Source organism: Microchirus variegatus (assembly GCF_963457635.1).
Source record: "Microchirus variegatus genome assembly, chromosome: 14".
NCBI classification, from domain to species: domain Eukaryota; kingdom Metazoa; phylum Chordata; class Actinopteri; order Pleuronectiformes; family Soleidae; genus Microchirus; species Microchirus variegatus.
In genome coordinates this window covers 21,672,669-21,695,229 of record NC_139815.1, presented here as the reverse complement: position 1 = coordinate 21,695,229, position 22,561 = coordinate 21,672,669, and the positions used below count along the sequence as shown (strand labels likewise).

The 22,561-nt window shown below is 39.5% G+C and overlaps 2 protein-coding genes across 2 annotated transcripts; one reads left to right on the top strand and one right to left on the bottom strand.

Annotated features, from left to right (window-relative positions):
- Positions 1-391: 391 nt before the first annotated feature.
- Positions 392-12,709, bottom strand: cars1 (cysteinyl-tRNA synthetase 1). Its single transcript, XM_083900824.1, has 23 exons — positions 12,629-12,709; positions 11,005-11,232; positions 9,349-9,440; positions 8,782-8,870; positions 8,599-8,695; positions 8,248-8,346; positions 7,656-7,799; positions 7,066-7,206; positions 6,824-6,912; positions 6,612-6,733; positions 6,232-6,344; positions 5,951-6,079; positions 5,720-5,849; positions 5,442-5,545; positions 5,084-5,181; positions 4,742-4,931; positions 3,802-3,870; positions 3,602-3,683; positions 3,390-3,470; positions 2,813-2,880; positions 2,365-2,424; positions 2,098-2,181; positions 392-1,906 (listed from the first exon to the last, which is right to left on the bottom strand). Exons 1-23 carry the CDS (start codon positions 12,648-12,650, stop codon positions 1,778-1,780), a joined length of 2,460 nt encoding a protein of 819 aa, XP_083756950.1. The 5' UTR covers positions 12,651-12,709; the 3' UTR covers positions 392-1,777.
- Positions 12,710-12,816: 107 nt separating this feature from the next.
- pex16 (peroxisomal biogenesis factor 16) lies at positions 12,817-22,454 on the top strand. Its single transcript, XM_083900949.1, has 11 exons — positions 12,817-13,053; positions 14,038-14,073; positions 14,954-15,030; positions 15,846-15,979; positions 16,814-16,914; positions 17,240-17,320; positions 18,116-18,274; positions 19,073-19,145; positions 21,089-21,208; positions 21,431-21,495; positions 21,991-22,454. Exons 1-11 carry the CDS (start codon positions 12,921-12,923, stop codon positions 22,047-22,049), a joined length of 1,038 nt encoding a protein of 345 aa, XP_083757075.1. The 5' UTR covers positions 12,817-12,920; the 3' UTR covers positions 22,050-22,454.
- The last annotated feature ends 107 nt before the right edge of the window (positions 22,455-22,561 follow it).

The following is a 22,561-nucleotide window of genomic DNA, read 5'->3' as shown; positions in this document are numbered from 1 at the left end:
ATGAATTATACATATAAGAGGAAACAAAAAGTAAACAAGAATCACAGTGATTAAGAGCAGTCATAATTCCGCAGGGCTTGAAGATATCTCGAGCTGGAATTCTAACTCTCAAACTAGTATTATGGATAGTCATAATGAAGTATTCACATCGAGGATATCGACGATGTGTGACATAGTTAGTGTCCTGTGAAGAATGAAAGGGAAGGATAATTGAAATTTGCATTTCTGACTTGGAATGATATCAAATCGTGAGAATTCACATTGCACTCGTAAAGTTCAGACACATGATGGAATAACACCTCGGACACATTTATTGAATGTTTCACCATGTGTACAGCAGCTTCAAAAGGTTCACATCAAGTACACATGATTGTTTGCCGTTATCTGAGAGAAAATGACGAAGTTCCGCACCCGTGTTCACAGGCTTCGCTCGTACTGGCCGTTTCTACGACTACTCTGCACACGGGTCCCTTCAGTGGACAGATCACTACTCCAGCACCAACACGTGTCAAAATAAGTACAATCAAAGCGTTTCAGAGAAGCACAGATCGCCTCAGATCTAATGAGACGAGCTCAGGACACAGAGCTGCCATAGTTAAACATTACCATTGTAATAAACCCGTCAATGGAACTCAGCAACTGTTTCTGCACACTTCTGCAGATCACTACATCTCAGTTGACACAAGCGACAGAGGGAGCTGCAAAGTTCAAAAGCTGTTCCTGATTTTTTTTTTTTAAAGTGATTATTGCACATCATAATCCTTCATAGAGACAGCGTTGGTTTGTGTTTACCCTTTGCCTGGTCAGTGTGTTAGAAGACTAGACGGGTTAGTTTAACAATGGTGAAGCAGAGACACCAGATATTCTTTGCACAGTTGTCTCCTTGATTCTGAACTTTATCTTTTAATTGTGCTCAACTTTGACTTTCAGAGCAGATTGAACATGTTTAGGTAACTTCTTCTCACCCCTCATGCACTGATGAGGATCTTACATTCTTGGGTGTGCGTTTTTATTCCATGTGCGAATTGAAGGTTGATGAATTATATGTTAATATAGTATAGTAGTATGTGTAGCAAGTGCCAGATAATTTACCCATATTTCACATTGCAGATGTATGAGTTATGTATCAATTCACCAGACACCTCTCGACTTTTCTGACTGTCAAAAACAAACAGACACACGTTCAGCACAGACGCATCCGTACAGCAAGACTGGTTAAAAGCGTAATTTGGTCTTCATGAACAGAAATGGTATTCATGTACATACAGCATGAGGGACCTGATCACAAGCGGCCATGGAAGATGAAACTAGAAAGCATTTTATTGCTACATATGAAAATACAACCTGCAACAAGCTGGAAACTCATGTGTTCTGACCAAGACCAGTGTGAACAAGATGAGCCGCTCACTGGTTTTTACAGTGTCAGTGATATGAAGAGAAAATGAGGAGGCTCTCTCCAATTTCACCTATTTCTTTTGGGTTTTTCCCCCCAAAGAAATAATGTATGGATTTGTGTGAGAAAATTAAAAAAAAGTTTCTTCATGATGTTTTCTGCCCAGAAACAGACGAGCCATGATTATTATTCTACTCCGTCAGTTTGGAGATGAGAGCTGGTGTCTCTGGATGTAGTTAACTAAAATCGGAGTAACTTGAGTCATGGTTTCAGGTTTTAACAAATTAATAATAATATTATTATAAGTATTATAATATTATAATAATATTATGAGGGGTAATGAACTTCAGAAGTGGATGGCATGAATGACAAAAAAACCCCCCATCAGTTTCCATTTTGGTTCATCTGAAGATAGTCGTTGTGCAACTTCTCCTGAGCCTCGTAAAGCTTTCGTAGCTTCTTAGCTTGTCCCTTACTGAGCTCCTTCCCTTCAGCATCGTGTGTGGGGAAACCCTGTTAACAATGACAAAAAACAAACGATAAGAAAAACATCAAATGTAGGGTTAGAAAATATGCACATTTCCATTCATCATTGTTAGCTAAACAGCAAAATCTCCGATATGCTCTATGGACTTTGGTGTGGGCGAGTGAGTGGTTCACACAACCAACACAAACGAAAGTTGAAAAGTTCAAAAGAGATTTACCGTTTCATCAAACTGGGAATATTTGTCAGTCTCTGTGCGAAACATTTCACTCGGAGAGATTTTCATCTTGGCGAGTTTAGCCATCTGAAACGTGAAGAGCACAATGTTTCATGTTCAATAAAATGACGACGAAGGCTTCTTCACTGTTGCTATGGAGGCGATTGGGACCAACACCATTAAATTAAATACTAGTCAATGTATTTCAAAAGAAGTGCTAATACCAGGTTTCTGGAATTAACACTGTACACATGAATCCATGAGACTGACCTCTTGTTCCTGTTTCTTCCTGGTAGCCTCTTCCTTCTTTCTCTTCTTCTCTTCTTCCATCTGTGTGGGAAGAAGAAGTCTCTCAAGTTTAATTAATCAAAAGCAAAAAAATAAATCCCTTCTTATGAGACATGATGGATAAGTCCCCCCCCCCGTTCTGCTCTGCAGTCAGAAAGTACAGCCTGATATTTTTCAACCTCTGTTCTGAAACTCATTTACCTTTGTGATGCCTCCAGTGTCTTACTGGCTTGTAAAAGTAGGCATGTGTGTTTTTTCTGGCCTATTGATGAGGTTTGAATTAGTCTGAATTACTGGACGTAGAATGTCTATAATATTTCCCTCCACCTGTGCTTCACTGTTCTAAAAAAAAAAGAAGAAAGAAAGCAACATATCTTACTGATCCCTCCCCACTGGACAATGAGGAAGACACTGACCACTCCTGCCTTACCTTCTTCTTTTCCTCCCTCTCCTTCAGCAGTGTTTCCTTATCCACCAGTTTCACCACCGTAGGCAGACCTGTAACACAGCACTCACTGCATGACTCTGTCCATCCTATGTACGTATTCATTGTACATTTTATTTATAAGCAAAAACCCCTTAAGATGAAATATCTTGTTTTTGAGAGAGTCCTAATTTTAGGCTGCAGTACGTAACTTAAGTTGATTACTGTTGTTGTTGAAGTTAGATGGGCTCTGCCATGCAACACTCTCTGACACGTCAGAGTGTTTGTTTGAATACAGTGGCAGGAAGCATTTATCCTTTCAAAACTCTGAAAAACCTGATTTATGGAGTACTTTTTGTTGGCATTTTGGTTGCAGTGATCTCACTTTACCATCTATCACTTTACTGAGAAACAACATGTGTCTGAACTCATTTGACAATGTATTTCAGCTGGAGTCACTTATTTTAAAGTGATCCTTTAATGTTTAATTAACTATAAATAGTTAGGCTACATTTCCAACACTAAAATGTGTAATTTCTCTTTTAAAACAACAGAATGTTACCGGCCTAAAAAGCACCGTTACCTTCATGGTCCTCAAGTCGGACTCCGAGCTCCGGTAACGTATCGTCACGCACGGCATCGCAGAGCTGCAGCAACTCTGTCACTGAATCAGTGAGTGAATTTAAAAAAAAAGAGCTTTCATTAGATGTGGCAGATTTAAAAAAAGTGATTCTAAAAGTGGATGTTAAAGAGATATTTTCAAAAAAGATGCACAGGAGAAGTTTTTTTTCTTACCCTTCTGCTCTCGGGCGATTTTTCTGACACGTTCTCTGAAATCTGACAACACTGCGAGGTAAGGCATGACTGTGCTCTCCAGCTGGAAAACAGAGCAGCAGCAGTAGATCAGTGTCACATGTAGCAGCTTGAAATTAAGTAAAACTGAACTAACGACATTTTTCAACCAATAACAAAGAAGAAAGTGTCTCTTTACTTACATCAATACTCTGACCTTGTCCTCCCATGGGGAAACCGATAGGATCTGATCCTTCAATGGCACCAAATATCTAAACAACAAAGGTTTCTGACATGAAAACATCATCACAAACCATGCATGTGTATTGCATTTAAAGCTTTATCCACATGACACTACTTAATTTATTTCTCCTGCTAAGATTACAGATTAAGCGATCAGATGCTGGACTGACCATCAACACACACCTTTCACCTACATACCAGCCACAAAAACATGACTCTGGAGTAGAACACCTCCCACAGCAGCTTTTCCCACTCTGTGACTCGCTTATAAAACTCATTTATTATAAACAAAATTATTCTGAGGTGTAAAATATTGCGAAACATTATTTGCACAAGTGCTGATACATCCCCAGTTTTAAAGAAAGATGTAGTTTATCGAACTGAACTCTTTACAGGTTGAACTATACTTGACCTTCAGTTTAGCTGCCACCTAGTGGTCACTACTTGTTATTCTCCTGAATATACATCAGGGGAGTGAGTCCACTGGATTATTTGAAGTCTATGAGAAAATTAGCCTAGTTCTTAACATCAGTTAACTTTGAAGTTAAGAGGATTTTATAGTTCATTAGTTTCAGCTCTTCTTCAATACAGCATTACATCCACTTATAATCCACCTGTAACGTTTGGTCCCATTTAGAGTCAAAGAGATGACGATGCAGGGGATTCTTTAGGGAAGGGCTATGGTGCGATTGACAGCTAGTACTGTCCATTAGGCGCATGGTAGCAGGTTTAGGTGGATGTGCAGTGGACAACCCACGCCCTCTCTTCCATGTATGGTAAACAAAAAACACTAGATACTAAGTACTAGGATGTGCCGTCACCGAGATCAAGGTCAAGAGGTAAAAAAAATTTTTTTTTAAAGTATCTCATGATGCCTTTGGCACTTGGACAGGTGCTAACCTTCAGCATGTTGGTGAGATACACAGCGATGCTCTCCACCAGCAGGCGGTTGGGCTTCAGTTTGGCACTTTTCCTGCTGGCAATGTAGCTGTTGCTGTGGTTGACCAACACTCTCATTTCCTCCATGGCTGTGCGAGTGTCCACATTGTCACACAGAGCCGTGTGGACGGAGGACTTCCTGTCAAAGAAACTGAACAAAGGAGAAAACGTCAAGAACAATTGTACACATTGTCAGTTGGTTCAGCAGGCGGCTGTGTAAATACTGTGAGTTAGTACATCCGCCCCAAATTGTGAACCCTGATGACTCGACTCACACTGGTTTACTCTGACTTTAAGTCTTACCTACTGTTCAGCTCCATCTCTGCTGCCTCCCACTTTTCAAACTGACCTGTGATGTCAGTTGGAGCTCGCAGCAAGTCCTTCACATTGAGGAAGAACTCCTGATTAATGAAAAGAGAACAAAGAGAACACATTAAAATGTATTTCACAACCGATCACACATGCTATTTCATCACTTCAACATCTAATATTATTATTATTGTTGTTAGTAGACTGAACCCAGGAGTTACTTTTATGATGGATGTTAGTTTGGCAGCAAAGTTGAACACCCAGCACTTGAAGCAGCTCTTTACAACAGATAATTTCTTTATAAATGAGTACACCTAAACTAAAAGGCCCATGCATTTTCTTCTTCACCTACATTCATGAATTTCTCGTACTGGACAGCTGACTCCATTGTGTTGGAGGAGTAATCCAGTGTGTCTTTCCAGGAATGCATCAAGAAGGCGAGGCGGAGCTGACGAGCTGCAGGATGACAGACAGACACTTTCCATTACCTTCATCAGTTCACTTTATTGTGATGGAATCATTAATGAAATAGTTACGGCTTTTAAGGGTCAACAGCACTGACGGTTTTATATACATTCAATGCAACTGTCAGATTGTCCATAGCATCATTGGTAAAACCAGTTGAGTCACCTGTGTTCTTTGCCAAGGCATCTTTAATGGTGATAAAGTTCTTCAAAGACTTTGACATCTTACATCCTGCGATTGTCAGGTGCCCGGTGTGAAGGAAGTATCGCACCCAGCAATCATTATCGAAGAAAGCCTGCCAGGAAAAATGACCAGCATTCAGAATCTGCTTCATGGGAAGTCGATCTTTGATTTCTCACACAAACACACACACACAGATTTACAGTAATTGTGCACCTCGGACTGAGCCAGCTCGTTGTCGTGATGGGGAAAACGCAGATCAAATCCGCCACCGTGGATGTCCATGGACTCTCCCAAAATAGAACCAGCCATAGCCGAACATTCAATGTGCCAGCCTGGACGTCCCTGTTTTGACATTCACGAGAAATACTTTGATTTAAATTCACTTACAAAGTGCTTTACAATACAGTTTAGCACATTAATGAACCCTGCTTCTGACCATTGCTGGTGCAGAGAAATAAATAATTTTGTCACCATTCTCTTGTCTGAACTCTCACCTTCCCCCATGGAGAGTCCCACGATGGCTCTCCTGGCTTGGAGGCTTTCCACAAAGCAAAATCATTCTGGGACCTTTTCTCACTTAATCTGTCAGCAGAGATACTCAGGTCACCTGCAAGAAGAGACAATAATAAGGCATGGGCCACACTGTATGTGGGTGTGTAGCATGTGAGGGCTGCTTCACTGAACTGAAACTTTTTATTATAAACCTGGTACAGACAGTGTTGTGTTTGTGATGTATTCGCATGTTAAAACTGTGATAAAACATATTTTTCCCTGTGCATTTTGCTGTGAACCCCTCGCACAGACAAACACGCCTATCATTAGTAAGACTCTACTATTGAAAAAAGTATAAGGAAAAAAAAAGATGGCATCTTACCCTCTCCTTCTTGTAAAGCTTTCTGGTCCCCGACTGCCTCTGGTACTAGTTTGGCGTACGAGTGTTTTGTACTGGTGTCAAACTTTGATGTGTTGAAGTATACGGAACCGTTTGATTCATACCTGAATGAATCACAAAACCGAATTTAAAATAAACAAAGTCTGCTGGAACAGTTTAGGTGAAACGACAGCAACATCACACTCTTCCCTCACCCGTAACCATTAGAGACGATTTTCTTCACAAATTCCACAATCTCTGGAACGTATTCGCTGACTCGGGTGAGGACGTCAGGTGGGAGAACCTAGACGGTGAGAATTCATCACAATGTCAACAGGACGAGATCACGTGGTGCATGCTTTTCTTGTATGTATACTTAGTAAAAAGTATTTTTATTGTAATGTGCATATTAGCTGATCTGTGGGTCTCTTAAAAACTCTGCCTGAGCAGGACTTACATTCAGGGCCGCCATGTCTTTGTGGTACTCCCCCTCCCAATAATTGGGGAGAGTTGAGAAGATGGAGTTCTCCGTCACTTGACTTCCAAACTGTCTGTCCAACCACTCAGCCAGAAGGTCTTTGGAGCTCTCCAACAGCACCTTCACCATAAAAAAGAACAGTTCTCAGTTGAACCAGTACAGGCTTTAGTGGATAAAGAGGTATGCGAGTCCAAGTGAACATGAGTGGCTAATGTGAAAGGTTCCTCTTAAAGTTCTCTAAATACTTAATGTTTGTTAACACATTGGTTTCATGTTTTCTGTCTATTTAAACAGGCAAACAGTTAAAATAATTTGAGACTATCAAATCTAAAATATCAATTTAATGTACAGCGTATGCCCACTAATGACATTTGACTACAGAGCTGGCACAGAAGGTTCTGGAAAATGTCTGCAGCAACATCTGTGGATACTTCACATGCAGCCCATCCACACAATTTTCAGAAAAATTTACTCGACTTCAATACACATCTGAATAAATTTTCACTCTACAAACAACTTCAAATATGTAAAGATGAGAATTAAATAAATCAATAAATGTAATGTCTCACCTGGGCCAGAGGCTCTACTCCTTCAGCGTTGCTCTCCATTGCTGCCTGCAGAGGCTGAAGGGCTGCAGTGACGGAGGCGTCCAGCTTTTCCAGCATCTGCTTTTTGTCTGGGTCAGTGGTCAAAGCTAACAGCAGCTGGAACGGCTGACAACAGAAGCACACACACATAACATTTTAGATTTGAGTTCCATATTTGGCTGTTGTGGTAGGAAAAATATATATATATATATATATATATATATATAAAATATGTTGAGTTGGAAAAAAACTGTATAATAAATAAATGACTAAAAAACAAGTTGCCAAACCTGAAATTCAGATTCCTATAATGATCCAAATATGAATATGAATATGAATATATGAATTTCTCTGTGAGATGAATAAAGTATCTATCTATCTATCTATCTATCTATCTATCTATCTATCTATCTATCTATCTATCTATCTATCTATCTATCTATCTATCTATCTATCTAAATAATACACACACACTTTTGCGCCACACAAAAAGAAAGGACTGGGTATTTTAAAAGGATGTCAAATTTCATTTATGAACAGACATTACTAGTGTATTACAGAGTGTGTTTTTTACCTCTCTGGCGGTCAGGACATCCTGCAGTATCTGAGCAGCTGGTGGCTTCTTCTCCTTGTACTGGTCTACAAGGTAGTTCTGTCGAGCACGTTTAATGATCTAAAAACAAAATAAACGAGTGAAGCCAAAATTAAAACATTAATTAGTGCTATTCATTTTAAATACAGAGAACTAACATAGGAAACGGTATCAGTATTTGCTGCCAATTAGCACAAACATGGCTCCAAGTGAGTTGCATTCAACTCGCATGCATTGTTGCATAATTTTTAAGTCAAATCACAACATAACTGTACTGTGTCGAGGCAGAGACTTGGGCTGTTAACAGCATGAAGATTTATAATCCACACTCACTTTGTCATCTATGTCAGTGATGTTCACGCAGTAGAGAACGTCGTACTTGAAGTAGTCTCTCAGTGTCCGTCGCAGAATATCGAATGATATGTAGGATCTAAACAAATAAGATAAAATAAGTGTTTGTCAGAAAAGGACCAACATAAGACTTAATTTTTTAAGCACTTTTATTTGATCCATTACCTGGCGTGTCCCATGTGAGAAGCATCATACACTGTAGGTCCACAGCAGTACCACGTCACTTTATTCCCTTTCTGAGGAACAAATGGCTCCTGAAACATAAAGACAAAAGATGTAAATGAGCTGAGGTTGCACATATGTCTTACTCGTCTATTTGCTAAATAATTAAACTATATTTGAATCATCACATTACCATTTTAGTTTTAAATGATGCACCTTTTAATATGTTAATTGTCAGAAACGTAAAGGGCAAACAAACAGTCAAGGACCAACATAAGCATTTAAATTCTTATGTGTAAATGTGTGCTGCTATCCATTTTTAAATGAATTTCTTCTATTCAGTGGATTTCTTTTACAATTCACATAATTTCACAAGAGGACAAACTGATGATTTGATCATGACATTTTCTGTCATTCTGCCGGGTCATTTATAAGGGAAACTGATGATGCCTTTGTCCTTTAAATAGGCAATGCATCAAAGATGTGTCAATCATAACTGATATATATTCCAGAGAAAATATGACAACTGCTGCTAACCGACAAGTGAGTTGATATCTGCTAGTAACCTGCCTTTGCTCTTGTCAGACTGTTGTAGAGCAGAAGTTGGGGAACATCTGTTCCTGCTGGTGCAGACCACTGTGGTTGGACCCGCTTTTCTTTCGCTGAAATTAGAGAAGACACAGAAATAAACAAAAAACATTTAAAAAAGGATGTGTGTAGGGGGCACACGTCCCCCCCCACTTACACCAACTCCCCGTCCTAAGGTGGCACATGAGAGCATTACATGTGAAATTAATATGGGCTTTTAGAAACACTGTGAATGATTTTAACTACATATCATACCAGTTCTAATTGAAATTGTCTCATTGTATGAAGAAAATTTTGAATGGCATAGTAGCTTTCAGCATATTACTTTATTTGTAGACATAACATCGTGAACGATTAAAGAACTGTCTTTAAAAATCATGGGTTATTATTTTCAACAACAGTTTTCCTCCCTCAGCTGACAGCAATGCAACCGCAAGAAGCAGCTCCAGTCAGACCAGCTGAGATGTTAGACATTTCTCTGCACTGACTGCGTCTCTATATCAGGGATGACAAGACATCATATTAGAGTCATATTACCTCAAGAACATGTTTTTTCTGAGCTGACACAGACCTGTGTCCAGTTAATATTTAAGCATACTTTTTCCTCTTTCTCCTCAAGTACTTTCTTTGGCTCTAATTTGTGCCATTAGTGACACTGTAAGAGTCATTTTGTTTTCAACGTTGGATGTTCATTGCAAAGTTAATACATTGCAATGCTGGAATAAGCAGAGGTGAAAAGTAACGAAATACATTTACTCAAGTTACTGTATTGAATACTTTTGTGTATTTAAGTACAATTTAAAATCAGGATTTTGTATTTTACTTGAGTACGTATTGAGTAAGTATTTTACTTAGTTACTTTATAAATCCTATCCGTTACCGAGTAAAAATAAAAATTCAGCACAATGAAGACCTACAGGGGGAAAATATACACCAGAACCAGACGAATGATGATGTGATTAGCACCAGCACTGGTGCGTGAACATAGAGGACGCGCGCCAAAAGTGATGTAATGTCCCCTTGTCATATTTCTACTTGAATCAAATGAACTACTTTTACTTCTACTTGAGTAATATTTCATCAAAGTATTGGTACTTTTACTTCCAATAGTACAATATTTTAGTACTTTTTCCACCTCTGGGAATAAGAAGATTTCCCACCACAACTGCCAAAGGGAGACTTACCTTGAAATACCCACAGCAAGTTATACAATTTGACAGTGATCCAAGACCTATTTTTTGAAATTACTAGGGACAGAATTCACCTTTAAGGTGCACAATACACTGTTGGGGACACATACTTCCCAAACTATAGGACACCTCTTCACTACTTTGAAGTGACAGTTTAGGTATAATGTGACCCTTGCACCAGAAACCAGCTTGAAAGATGGATGCTCGCTCTCATTGAAAACATGGTTGCCAGCGGGGATGCAAGGAAAAACTGGTTTAGCTGATTATTAATTCATGTCAACATCTAGATATTTAAGTTCTGTGCCTGTCTCTATGAGCAAATTTAACCCCAGATCATTATCTGATGCTCGACTCCAGGCACTGCACACACCTTAGGGACCTAACACAGATTTAAGGTTGACGTATGAAACTAAGTCTCTGTTGTTCATGCCTCTAGCTGTCTACTCACTGCTGCTCTCAGAGGTGAGCTCCTGCTGCAGGGTGGCTATGTGTTTGTACCAGCGCAGAGCGTGGACGTGATGCGGATCTGGGGGCCTGCCGAGGAGCTTAAAGGCTTTCTGGTCAGCCTGGGAGGGGCTGAACCCAGCCAGGTAGCTGCGTGAGGATAGGTAGTCATTCAGGGCCGCAGCCAGTGTGGCCTCCTCTTTTATCTGCAGCAAGAAGCCATACTCAAAGGCTGCAGAAACAAGAGGGCAAATGTTCGCACAGAATTACTGATGAGCTAGGGACAACACTGACACGACAAGCTCATCCTCAACAGAGGGGAAAACCAAAAACCACATGGTAACACTCGCAGTTACACTGTAGTGTACCTCAACCTGCATAGAAAATGAAGAGCTGAAACATTTGAGAAAATCATCCTTTCATCCAATTGGAGGGATAGCTGTGCATTAGGGTGTATATGAATGAGTATGATCATCACATCAGTGATCAAATACTGTATGTGAAGGTAGCCACCAAACCTTTTATAAAAGACATCGTTTTTGCCATGGAGTGATTAAACAATAAACACTTTCTCCATTCACTCCTTATAAACACTAAGATGAAACAAAGCAAAAAGAAACTGACAACCAAAGTGAAGCTGCAAGTGGCGTGGAGGCACAGAGGAGGAAGAGCAGAACATTGCACATCTGTATGAATGCCCCAAAATCGCTTGGAGATAAAATGGAAGCAACTTCAGTGCCTAATCTTTTGTAACAGTGACTATATAAATTGTAAAATATTATTTTGACATGAGTGGACATAGTTATTAGTTTATCACTAAATATGGAACTGGGCTTCTCATGCACAACAACAACAAAGATAAAAATGACAAAGACTTCAGTCCTGGGTTCACTAACCTTTATGCAGAAATGTGTAAAACTAAGTTACAGGACACAGGAACCCGAGCATCATAGAGGAACATCAAAGTGTTGTTATTATATTATTCGACTGATTAGACTTAAGCCTCCATCACTATTTATGTTTACTGGAAATATCTACAGGGTTTGAACATTCAACATCAGCCTCAAAGTGGAGACAATCAGCTGTGTTACAATAGCTCAGGTGCAGTAATATAGAAATACTGTTCGCCTTTTTAAAGGCATGTCACAGTTTTGAGGTCGTGACAGCTGTGCTTGTCCTGTTCCATTTTGTTCTAGAAACCGAGAATGACCGTTTTGTCAAACAGTTCAACCCAAAGCCCATTTTAAATCCGGGAGCAATTACAGCACTTGACACGTTAGTTGTATTAAATAAATGAAATGCTGCTATATGAACTGTGTGCCAATTAACAACCTGGTCTAACTTCTTAATTTTCAGGAAACGCGTTCACTCTTATGTATCCACAAATGCGTATATGTTGTATAGTTTATGCCGTTTACTGCACATTACTATCATCTTAAATAGCAGTTTGTTCAACGAGGGTTAGGCTTGCCTTCTGCTGACAGGGTTACCTTTAGCTAAGCGGCTAATAAAGCTAAGGCTAGTTAATTGACAAGCCATAAACGCATTCATTCGCGTCAACACATTTAGTTTGCGTGTTTTCAGGAAAGGAGCATGTGAAGATAAAAACTGACAACATGTTTCAGTACCTGGCTCTGCTGAGGTGGACATTGTAGCAGTATTGGATGGTTGGACGCTGATGCAACAATAACGTGCCCGGAAGAAGAACCCGGAGCGTCAAACACGAACTGACTAGGAACCTCTTTTACAAGGAGCGCACGGGGGGACATAAATAAGTGACGGCAAGTGTTACCGGAAGCGCGGGGGTTTGTGTACTTTGCGCTTGTCAGAGCAGGGAGTAAACAGTTTGTAAACTTATTAAGTCAGGGATTCGAGTAAATGAGGCGTTTATTTCCAAGTGAGCGCTAAATTGGAGCGGACATGTCTTTTATTAAAGAGCACATCGACAAACTGAACCGGTTTTATGAGCGTTACACAGACTACGTCAGGAGCAACCCAGGTGCTACAGCGCAGATAGAGAGTACTGTGCGGACCCTCTCATATCTGATCGCAGGTCAGTCAAAGGACATTTAACTTATGTTTATGATAAAGCGATTAAACGCTAGTCCGCTTAGAGGTCGTGTAAAAACTCAGTTTTCAGTGTGTACGCGTAAGTTGACATCATTCGACTTAACAAGACTTGCAAGAAGGTATAATTGGGCTTCAAACAGTGCTCCTTTAAGTGGTTTTATGTGAAGGGAGACGGGTGATTACGTATCTTCCTTGTGGTTGGTTAGTAGTTTTGTAAAATCCTAACCAAACCGGGTCAACGCATGCAAACGGCCCATGACCCATGATTTATACAGAATAATAATAACTAGACCTACAGGTATGATGGAGCTCCAAGCCTTATGCTTTTATTCGATGATTGATAAAACCAGAGCAAATTCACATTTGGGAATTTTAAATCACAGAACATATTTTTCACATTATACAAACCTCACTCAAAGTGATGAATCAACTATTACAGTGTTAAGTGGCAATTAATCTAGTTCAGTTAGTAATCAATTGGTTGTTGTAGCCCTGTTCTTTAATTGTTAATATGTATATCTAAATATTTTTTTCCAAATGAAATGTCAATGATTCTTCAAGAGAAAAAAAGTAAATGCAACTGAAACATGTCTAAATATCTTATTTCCTAATAATTAGTTATTGCATATTTACATCCATTAGGTGTAAGGGGGCTGGAGCCAATCCCACCTGACCCAGGGCAAAAGGCAGGGTACACCCGGGACAGTTTGTTAGTCTTACACTGTTACATTTGATTTTAAATGAAAAACTTAAACCCTCAATTATTCGATGACGTAGTCCATGATAGAGATCTTTCAGTTCTTTGAATTGTTGTCCTGTTGCATAACAGATCAGATATTTAGTAAAATGTTTGTATGTAGTATTTTCTTACAACTTGTTCGCACGCACCAAAACAGAACATGTTCACTGCCCTAATGTTAATATTCCGTCCGTATCCTGAGCCCTTTCTCTTTTTCCTGATTTGCAGGGCGATTTGCTGATTCCCATGAAATATCTGAACTGGGTAAGTGAGGGCGAATGTTCAGTACACCACTGGTTTGATAAACAACTTAGCTGCCAATGATTTCTGCATGGATGGAACATCCATGACTGACCTATTCCTCTCAGACATGAATACATATCATTTTCTAATCGAAACACAAGTGACAATTACTCACTTTGGGTTTACCCTAACCCTACACTCGTAGGCCACATGTCAGATTACATGGTGCTGCCTTGTCTGATCAACATTAAATTGATAGATAGATCGGGGGTTTCCCATGTGTGGTTGTGTAGCTGGCATTTACTGTACTGTGTGCACCCACTGTGCTGGTAACCACCTTGAGACATGAATGTTTGCTCTTACTTTTTTTTTAAAAAAAGGTTGTTTTGATAGAATCTATACCAGCTTCAGCTCGAATCCATATCTTAAAAATATGTCTGCAGCTTTAACACATTGTTACGACAGTCTTTTGTCATTGGAAATTAGCACTTATATCTTGCAACGACACAGGAACTGCTGTTCTACTGCTACTTTGTGTTTTTTAGGTAAATCCAAAAGGAGGAAACACCAAAATCACAAAATAGCTCACTTGAACTTACTGATGAGTTGTAGTGCATCAGCAGTGCCTGTGTGCTTTGATGTAAAATCATAGATTTTCTCTGTGGACCTCGCAGTGGAAGAGTGATTAGTTTACATTGTATAACCAAGTTTCCTGTAGGAAAAGCCCGTCTAATGTGCAATTAAGCAGCAAACATTCCCTAAAGACATTATAGACTGAAGTTTACATCAATTTGATTCATAAGCCTTCTGCTAAGTGGCTAAAATAATTTTTTTCTTATACAGTACATGTTGCACTGCTCAGACTGAATGAACCTATTCTTTGTCACTTTGTCTTCTCCAGTGTACTCTGCCTCAAACCTCCTTGTACTGTTCAATGACAGTATACTGCGCAAAAGCCTGAGATGTTCCCTCCCCGAGGTGAGCAACACTCGATGGTTTCTCCCGTTATCTCACATTTAACTCACAACAAAATGAATACTTGCTGAATGGGGGTGGGGGAAAATATTTACATTCACATAGGAATCGCAATTCTAATCATCCACGATTCTGAATCGATTCAAAAACTTTAAAAAACGATAAAAAGTTAAGTTATTTTTTGGTACAGCAAGTAAGTTTTTATTTGTTTGGAATGAATAAATGTTAACTTTTGTCTCGTTTGCCTTTTGTGTGATCACATTATCTTATACAAACTGTATTGTTTTGATGCCATAATTTGCCTTAACACACTATGCATTGTATACAATTTTGAACCGAGAACTGTATGAATCGAATCGTGAGCCACCCAAAGATTCACATCCCTATTGCTGAATCAGTGAAATCAAGCCTTACTGCTTCACTTAGTTCCCTGTGCCTTGAGCTCATTTAGTCTCTTCTGTATTGAAATGAACATTATTGTTTGCATATTGTAATGTTGCAGCAGATGTAGATAAAGGTTAGTAATTGGTCAATTAATTGAGTTCGCTCAGAGTGCTTTTTTGCAGTAAAAGTAAAATGGTCTGATCAGAAGTTACCGAGTGCCGAGACATCACTTTATTTTTTTTTCTCAACAGCATGTCAGTAAAATGTTATTAATGAGTGGAAAAGATGAGTGAGCTGGAGTAACAATACGTTTCATCAACAGGAACAATCAGCAGAGAAATCTTTACAAATAATTTTAATTTCAGTCTGAAAGAATAAATGTGTGAGAGAAAGTTATACAACTCACTGCTGTTCCCGTTTCTGTGTTTTTCCAGACGCTCTCTCAGCAGAGACTCCTCACCTGGCTCTCTGTGTTGGAATCTGTGGAGGTTTTCCTGGAGATGGGAGCCACAAAGCTGTGGGGTGAAGTTGGGCGCTGGCTGGTGATCGCACTCATTCAGATTTTTAAGTATGCTTCAAAACTCGTGTGAAGTGACCTCCAGAAGAGTCTAAAATGGAATTTTAGTTTGGAAAATAACCCATAAAAAGAGCAGAGAGTGTTACATCAGCACTTTCATATCCATGGTTTTAAAACAAAACAATCACACACGTGCTGTGGCCCTGAAGTGCCAATCACAAAAATAGTGTTTTAAATATCTACAATATTTCATGTGCAACACACAGCAGCCTAGTTTTTGTTTGGTATTATATTCAGGTAATTATCTGATTTTAGAGTTGTTTGAAGTATGGTTGAATAATATATCGAATGCAGCAGCAGACCATCAGCTTAAAATTGACGAGTCAGTAATTTGCCTAAATGTACCACAGATAATGATGAACAGAATGAGATTATGTTGATTTTTTCCACAATTTTGATTTGCAATAATTATTTCACCAAATTTCAGGCTGCTTTTTCTGTGGGAATGCAACAAAATTCATTTATTCTGGAAAGCAGCATACGCAAATATTATTACAGCAATACGTCAATAGGTGTCAGTATATCTACTACTATGTCTGCATGGAAACATTCCTGCTTCTCCTTTAGTTAGTCATATCCTTGAGTTAGTCATATCGTAGACTTAAGCATAACATTTATTCGGTAATCCTTTTGTTGTCAACAGCGGTAGGTGAGAATGGCGCAGTCACTTCCTCATACAACCACACTTCAAAAAGCTGAACAATCACTTTAATGTTTAAAAGAAACATAGGTTTCCATCGATTAATAACAAAATGCTTTGTGGTCTCTGTGACACGATCTTCTGTTTCCCTCCCTCTCACCTAATTCTGTTCTTACATTCATCAGGACAGTTTTTCGACTTGTTCTTCTTCTTTGGTACAAATCCGGTATCCAGACCTCACCTCCAATAATTCCCCTGGACAGAGGGGCAGACCTTGGTAGTGAAGGTCAGCAAGATTCAAGAGTTCTTTTGTTGGCCTTAATGACCTAACCTTTCCAGCAGGGACACCAGGAAACAACTATTTTAGAATAGAATAAAATAGAATAGAAACCTGAAGCCACTTAACCAAAGGCTGGTCAAATGCATAATATCTTAACAATGTGCTTTTTGCTTTACGGGAACACACAAAGCCTGGTCAGCTAATTATAAGATATTTTCTATCCTTAAGTACCTCCTTAAAACCACACTTCAAAAGAGTGCAACAGAAGTTCTCAACAATGACTGTTTGTTTAAACGTTCTCACATCCTGTTTGTTCTCCTCTCTTTCACAGACGAAGGTGATGGGGAGCAGGAAGACGACACCAGTTTTGTGGGTCAGAGGTCAGGGCGCGTCATTCGGCCATTGGGCAACGGTAACTGAGAATTACTTTTTAATTTGTTGTCATTGTAGAGGATTTAAGCCATTTTAAGCGAAAATGATAGTCATTTGAGCTTCTGTGCGATTGTTTTTGTTTGCTGTGAACACGGAAATATCTGGTTTTAAAAGCCTGCTTCCCAGAAACGCAAAAAGATTGTGATTTAATCTCGTTTCAGCTGAATGAATAATGTGACCCGTCTTAGGTTACAGTCTTTAATTCTCTGCACGTTCATACTCACGTGGTGCCTCAGAAATTCCTGCAGTGCTGCGTGTCAGTGGCACACTGCCGCAGACGGGGTTTGGTGGTGTCCACATTTTGATTGTGTAAAACCACATTTTCCCATCTCCTATTACTGTGAATAATGAAAATCATTCATTATAAAGTGCCAAAATAGATTCTTCAGACTTCAATCATTCAATCTAATAAACTACACCAAACCAGAGCCAATAGTAGAATAAGCTGTTTGGCAACGACAGAGAAGATTTGGCAAGTTTTTCATGGGCGTTACCCATGAAAAAAAAAATATACTCGATTATATTTTCCTTCTAAACGTGGCACCATTTAAAAGAGAAATAAACAAAAAAAGAAAATTCACCAATTATTATTGTATGTGCTTTATCTATTTATCATTAAGCATTTAAAATGATGATGATCACTGATTCAGCACAGGATTTGTAAATACTCTTTAGAAGTAGGATGTCACACATTCAAAATGGTGTTTGTTATTGATGTATTTGGTGATGCAGTGTCTTCACCTTGTTTACGATGCATGTCTCTGTGATTGGTCAGTTCCAGCCCTGCAGGCCCGGCTGTGGGCAGCACCCAGTCATCAGAAGAAGAAGAAGAAGCACAGCAGTTTGAAGGAGATGCTCCACAACAAACCAACACAGCTCAGCCTCCAGGCGACGCTCGCGGAGTCTGTGTACATCGGACGGCCTCTCCTACACCGTATCTTTCAATCGCAACAATCCATTTACTTTATTTATGTTCCCTCTGGCCGCCTCTGTTGGTCACATTGGCAAGTGCATGTGTGGAAGCACAAACAAACAGGGCCACCAAAAACAATACTCCACTCCCACTCTGTTGGGTGAAGTAATAAATTTGATATGCTTCAAACTGAAAAAGAGAGAGAGTGAGAGAAAGAAAAAAGCTCAAGACACAGCAACACAGATCAGCATTAGACATGTAGGACTCAAAAATAATGTGAATAAAAACTATCAGAATGAAATTGAAATAAAAGTAATACTGTGGTAAGTTAAAGCTGTGAATACACATTGCACAATAGAAACAATAAATACAGTTTGAGAGCAGCAGAGAGGCTCAGTACATGCTTTGTGAAATAACAAGGCAAGTTTGTATGTCTTAGTAGTTCTGTTTCCTCTCTGCGATAAATGAAAATAGTTGTACAGTCTTAATATTATCAGGTGGACAAATTAGCTTTTGACAGTTTTTGTCTGTAGGGTAGGATTAGGAGAAAGTTCTGGCATTAAACACACTCCTCTGTCTGGTGCGGCATATTTGCCCATATTAGACCGACTCATTGAAAAAAAAATAAAAAATCACACAAACAATATTGTTATCCCCACCCTTTCTTCAACACACGCTTGGAAAGACAGGGTTTGGGCTATTAGGTAAAAACACAGACTTACATGGAGTTTTGAAATGACACCAATATTTTATTTTATATATGCAACAGAAACATAATGCTGTAGCTTTGTCACATGTTTCCTCAAAGCAAACCTGCAGTGCTCTGCCTTGGATTCTGTGGCAAACAGTCGTGGAAGCCGTGGCTCATCTCTGGAGCCCTGGAACTTTCCAGGTGAACAAACTTTGTCTTTGTCTTGTTTTCTTTGTCCTTTAAAAAAAGGGATAGTTCACGTTTGCTGAAGCGTGGTTGTGCGAGGTATTGACTAGAGATGGCGCGTTTGTGTCCGATACCGATATCACAAACTCCAGTATCTACCGATACCGATACGATATTAGTCCTATGCAGTGATTTGTGAACATTTATGAACTTGCGAGTCATTTCAAAAACAGAATTCTCCAACTCTGTAACAAATATTTTTCTCCCAAAAAGAAGAAATTAACAGCCTAAACATGACTCAGCTAAAATGACACTTAAACTGCGTTTCCAACAAACATTACAGTGCAGTTCAGTAAGTGTGGACAGGTGTAACAGGAGAAAGAACTTACCTTTAACAAGGCAGTGGAAACCAACAGCTCCTGTGTCCTCGTTCCTCAAGCCTGGTTTGCATGTTTCCCTGCTCCAACACACCTGATTCAAATAAACGGGTCGTTATCAGGCTTCTGCAGTGTTAGCTAACGAGCTAACCACTTGAAACAGGTGTGTTGGAGCAGGGAAACGTCTTGAACTAGCAATACACGGTTTCCTCTATGGACTTGGTCAATTTTTACTTGGTGAGTCTTTCATTAAGTGGCCAATATCACTTTATCCCTGCTGTCCGCCATGTTTTTAGAGAGAGCAAGTATTAGTGTTCCAGTGATCCAGTCTGAATCCAGTACCTGTATTAGGGATTGGGGGTCGTACCTATGTTCCCCGGGTCCTATGTTCCCCGTTTTTCCAAAAAAGGTCCCATGTTCCCCACTTTGTATGTGACAGGGGAACATAGGACCCTTTTTTTGAAAAAGGGTAGGGTTAGGGTTAAGGTTAGAGAAAGGGTCCTATGTTCCCCGGTCACATACAAAGCGGGGAACATAGGACCTGGGGAACATGGGTACGGTCCCTGAGGATTGACACTGATGCTTTCACATCAGAGCCAGTTGTAGCTCGAAGTCTCAAGGACGTCTTGACAGAATCTTTTCAAATTTAGTTAAAACTTAACTAAACAAAAATTAGTTTGACTCAAAGACTAAATAATAATAAACTAAAAGGTTTCAGTGGAGTCACAAAGGTCCTTTTTTGGCCTTTGTATAGAACTGAAACTGTCAGAGCTGTTTGGTGACTGTTGTTCTTGTATATTGTCATTGTTGAATAGTGCTTATTGTTGAATAGTGCTTGTTGTTGTTGGCATTATGCGAACTGAGTTACATGTGACTGCAATTAAACAACTAACGTAGATAGATGGTGTTTTCTTGTTGTGTATGCAGAATTAGCCTGCATATTTGTGTGCTGTATTTATGATAAACAAAAATATCAGCCTATAAATCTGGTCTGAATTTGGAGCCGTCTGTGGCTCATATCTGATACGAATATTAGATTGGATCGGGTCATCTTTTTTTTTCCCGCTGAAGTCGCCGAGTGTCCCTTGACTTTCAAAATGGCCTCCGTCTGTCGTTGAATTGTTTGGAGGCATTCCTAACATACTTGGAATGGGAGTGATAGACAAACAAAAGATGCTGTGAAGCCTGACGGGGACACCACAAGCATGAAACTTTTTGAAGAATTTACCCATGGCGACAAAAGCATTGTAAGCAAGTCCCGGTCTAGCTGTTGATTTAAGAAAGAAGCAAAGATAAGAAACTTTGTTGTCACATTTTCCTTTTTTTCTCGCCCCGGAAATACAATTGAGACATTTTAATCTTGACTCAATGATTAGTTTTATCAGTCAATCAATGAATACAATTACCTGTGGACAAAAAGAAAACAATCCTGTGTCGTGAGTCTACTCTGCAACTGATGCAGCCGCTAAATCCCACACCTTCCTGTCCACACTCTGGTCAAAGCTGCGCCCACAGAACACACAGAAAATAATGAGTCATTAACACAGTATGGATGTTTAATTTTGTTCTCGTTCCCTCCAGCTTTGCAGTTCTCAATGACGCAAAATTTCAGAACCGATGGGAGAGAGCTGAGATGAGGAGGAGGAGGTTCCTCCTGCTGTACTACCTGCTACGCTCACCTTTCTACGACAAGTTCTCAGAGTACGTTTGTTGTTTGTGTCGCTCTATGAAATCAAATTTTCATCGGCAGTTGAATTTCAGATTAACCATTTATTCTGCGACCGGTCGGGTAAACGGTCCATGCCAGTTTCAGTGACGGGTCTCAGTTAGAAATGTCTCATGACATAAAAGAAAGAAAAAAAAGAAAAGGGGGAACAGGTGTTAGTGCTTTTAATAATCACGATCATGTTTGTTTACCTGCAGAGAAAAGATTCTCTTCCTGCTGAGACTCCTGGCCAATCACATTCCAGGGGTTGGACTGGTTGCAAGTAAGTATTCATGACATGGCTGTAGTGATCATCACAATACGAAGCAGGAGATAACGTAGTGTTATAAACAAATAAAAATAACATGGCTGAATATGATACTGGCAAGAAAAGTCAAACGTGATGAACAGAATTTAAAGCTCCAGTGTGTACAGTAACTCTCCCCCCACTCCTCACACGAGTCTGCAGAACTTTTAGACAGGACGACTCTTGGGTCCATATTCCAACCTCACTTGTGTTTCAGAGAACTGCGGATAAGTCCTTAACCTAAATTCCCACTGCTGTCTCACTTTACTAGCGCAGCCGTTATGCTTCCGCCTCCCCTCCGTCAGTCGCATCAGTCTTGTGTTACTTTACAAATACAACTCATTTCACAATGGTTCCAATGTAACACTTTTTTTTTAATTTATATTGAAAAGTTTCACACTTAAGCTACGACATGTGACGAGTATGCAAACAGAAACTCTTCTTCACACCCTGATGTCTTTGTGTCCTCAGGCCCTCTGATGGACTACCTTCCCAGCTGGCAGAAGATCTACTTCTACACCTGGGGATAAAAGCTTCCGGTGGATTTGAAAACTGATTTTTTTTTTTTGGAGCGTCTGTGAAAAAAGAAACCATACAGCTGCCATGACACTACAGCAATCAAGATAACACGCTGCGAAACAGCGCCTACCTGAGATCAACAGCAGACATTGCCGTGGTCTCAAGTATTTTTTTCTGACGCTACTAAAGACTGGTTTGTTGAATGATACTATTTCTCCAATGAGAGACAACAGGAAATGCATCTTAGCATCTCATAAAAACTCCTCGTTTTACAACATACATGTATTTCAGTTTAGCGATGGAAAATTGTTCTGCACCTGAAAATTCCAAATTCAAGAAGTACAAATTCGTGACCGAAAAACTGATTTAAAGGTCCAGTTTGTAACACTTAAAAGGGTGTAATAACAGAAAGTGAATATACAACCTATAAGTATGTTTGTCTAACTGCTTTAAAACATAATCTGTGGGTGTGTGTGTAGTCAGTGACTGAAACACAGCAGAGGTTTATGAATCTTTATTTTTA

Coding starts and splice junctions, on each gene's coding strand:
- pex16 (XM_083900949.1), top strand. CDS start 12,921: ATGTCTTTTATTAAAGAGCACATCGACAAACTGAACCGGTTTTATGAG. Junction 15,031..15,845: donor TGAGATGTTCCCTCCCCGAG/GTGAGCAACACT, acceptor GTGTTTTTCCAG/ACGCTCTCTCAGCAGAGACT. Junction 21,496..21,990: donor AGGGGTTGGACTGGTTGCAA/GTAAGTATTCAT, acceptor TTGTGTCCTCAG/GCCCTCTGATGGACTACCTT.
- cars1 (XM_083900824.1), bottom strand. CDS start 12,650: ATGTCCACCTCAGCAGAGCCAG. Junction 7,800..8,247: donor ATGTCCTGACCGCCAGAGAG/GTAAAAAACACA, acceptor TTCTGTTGTCAG/CCGTTCCAGCTGCTGTTAGC. Junction 2,182..2,364: donor GGAAGAAACAGGAACAAGAG/GTCAGTCTCATG, acceptor TTCACGTTTCAG/ATGGCTAAACTCGCCAAGAT.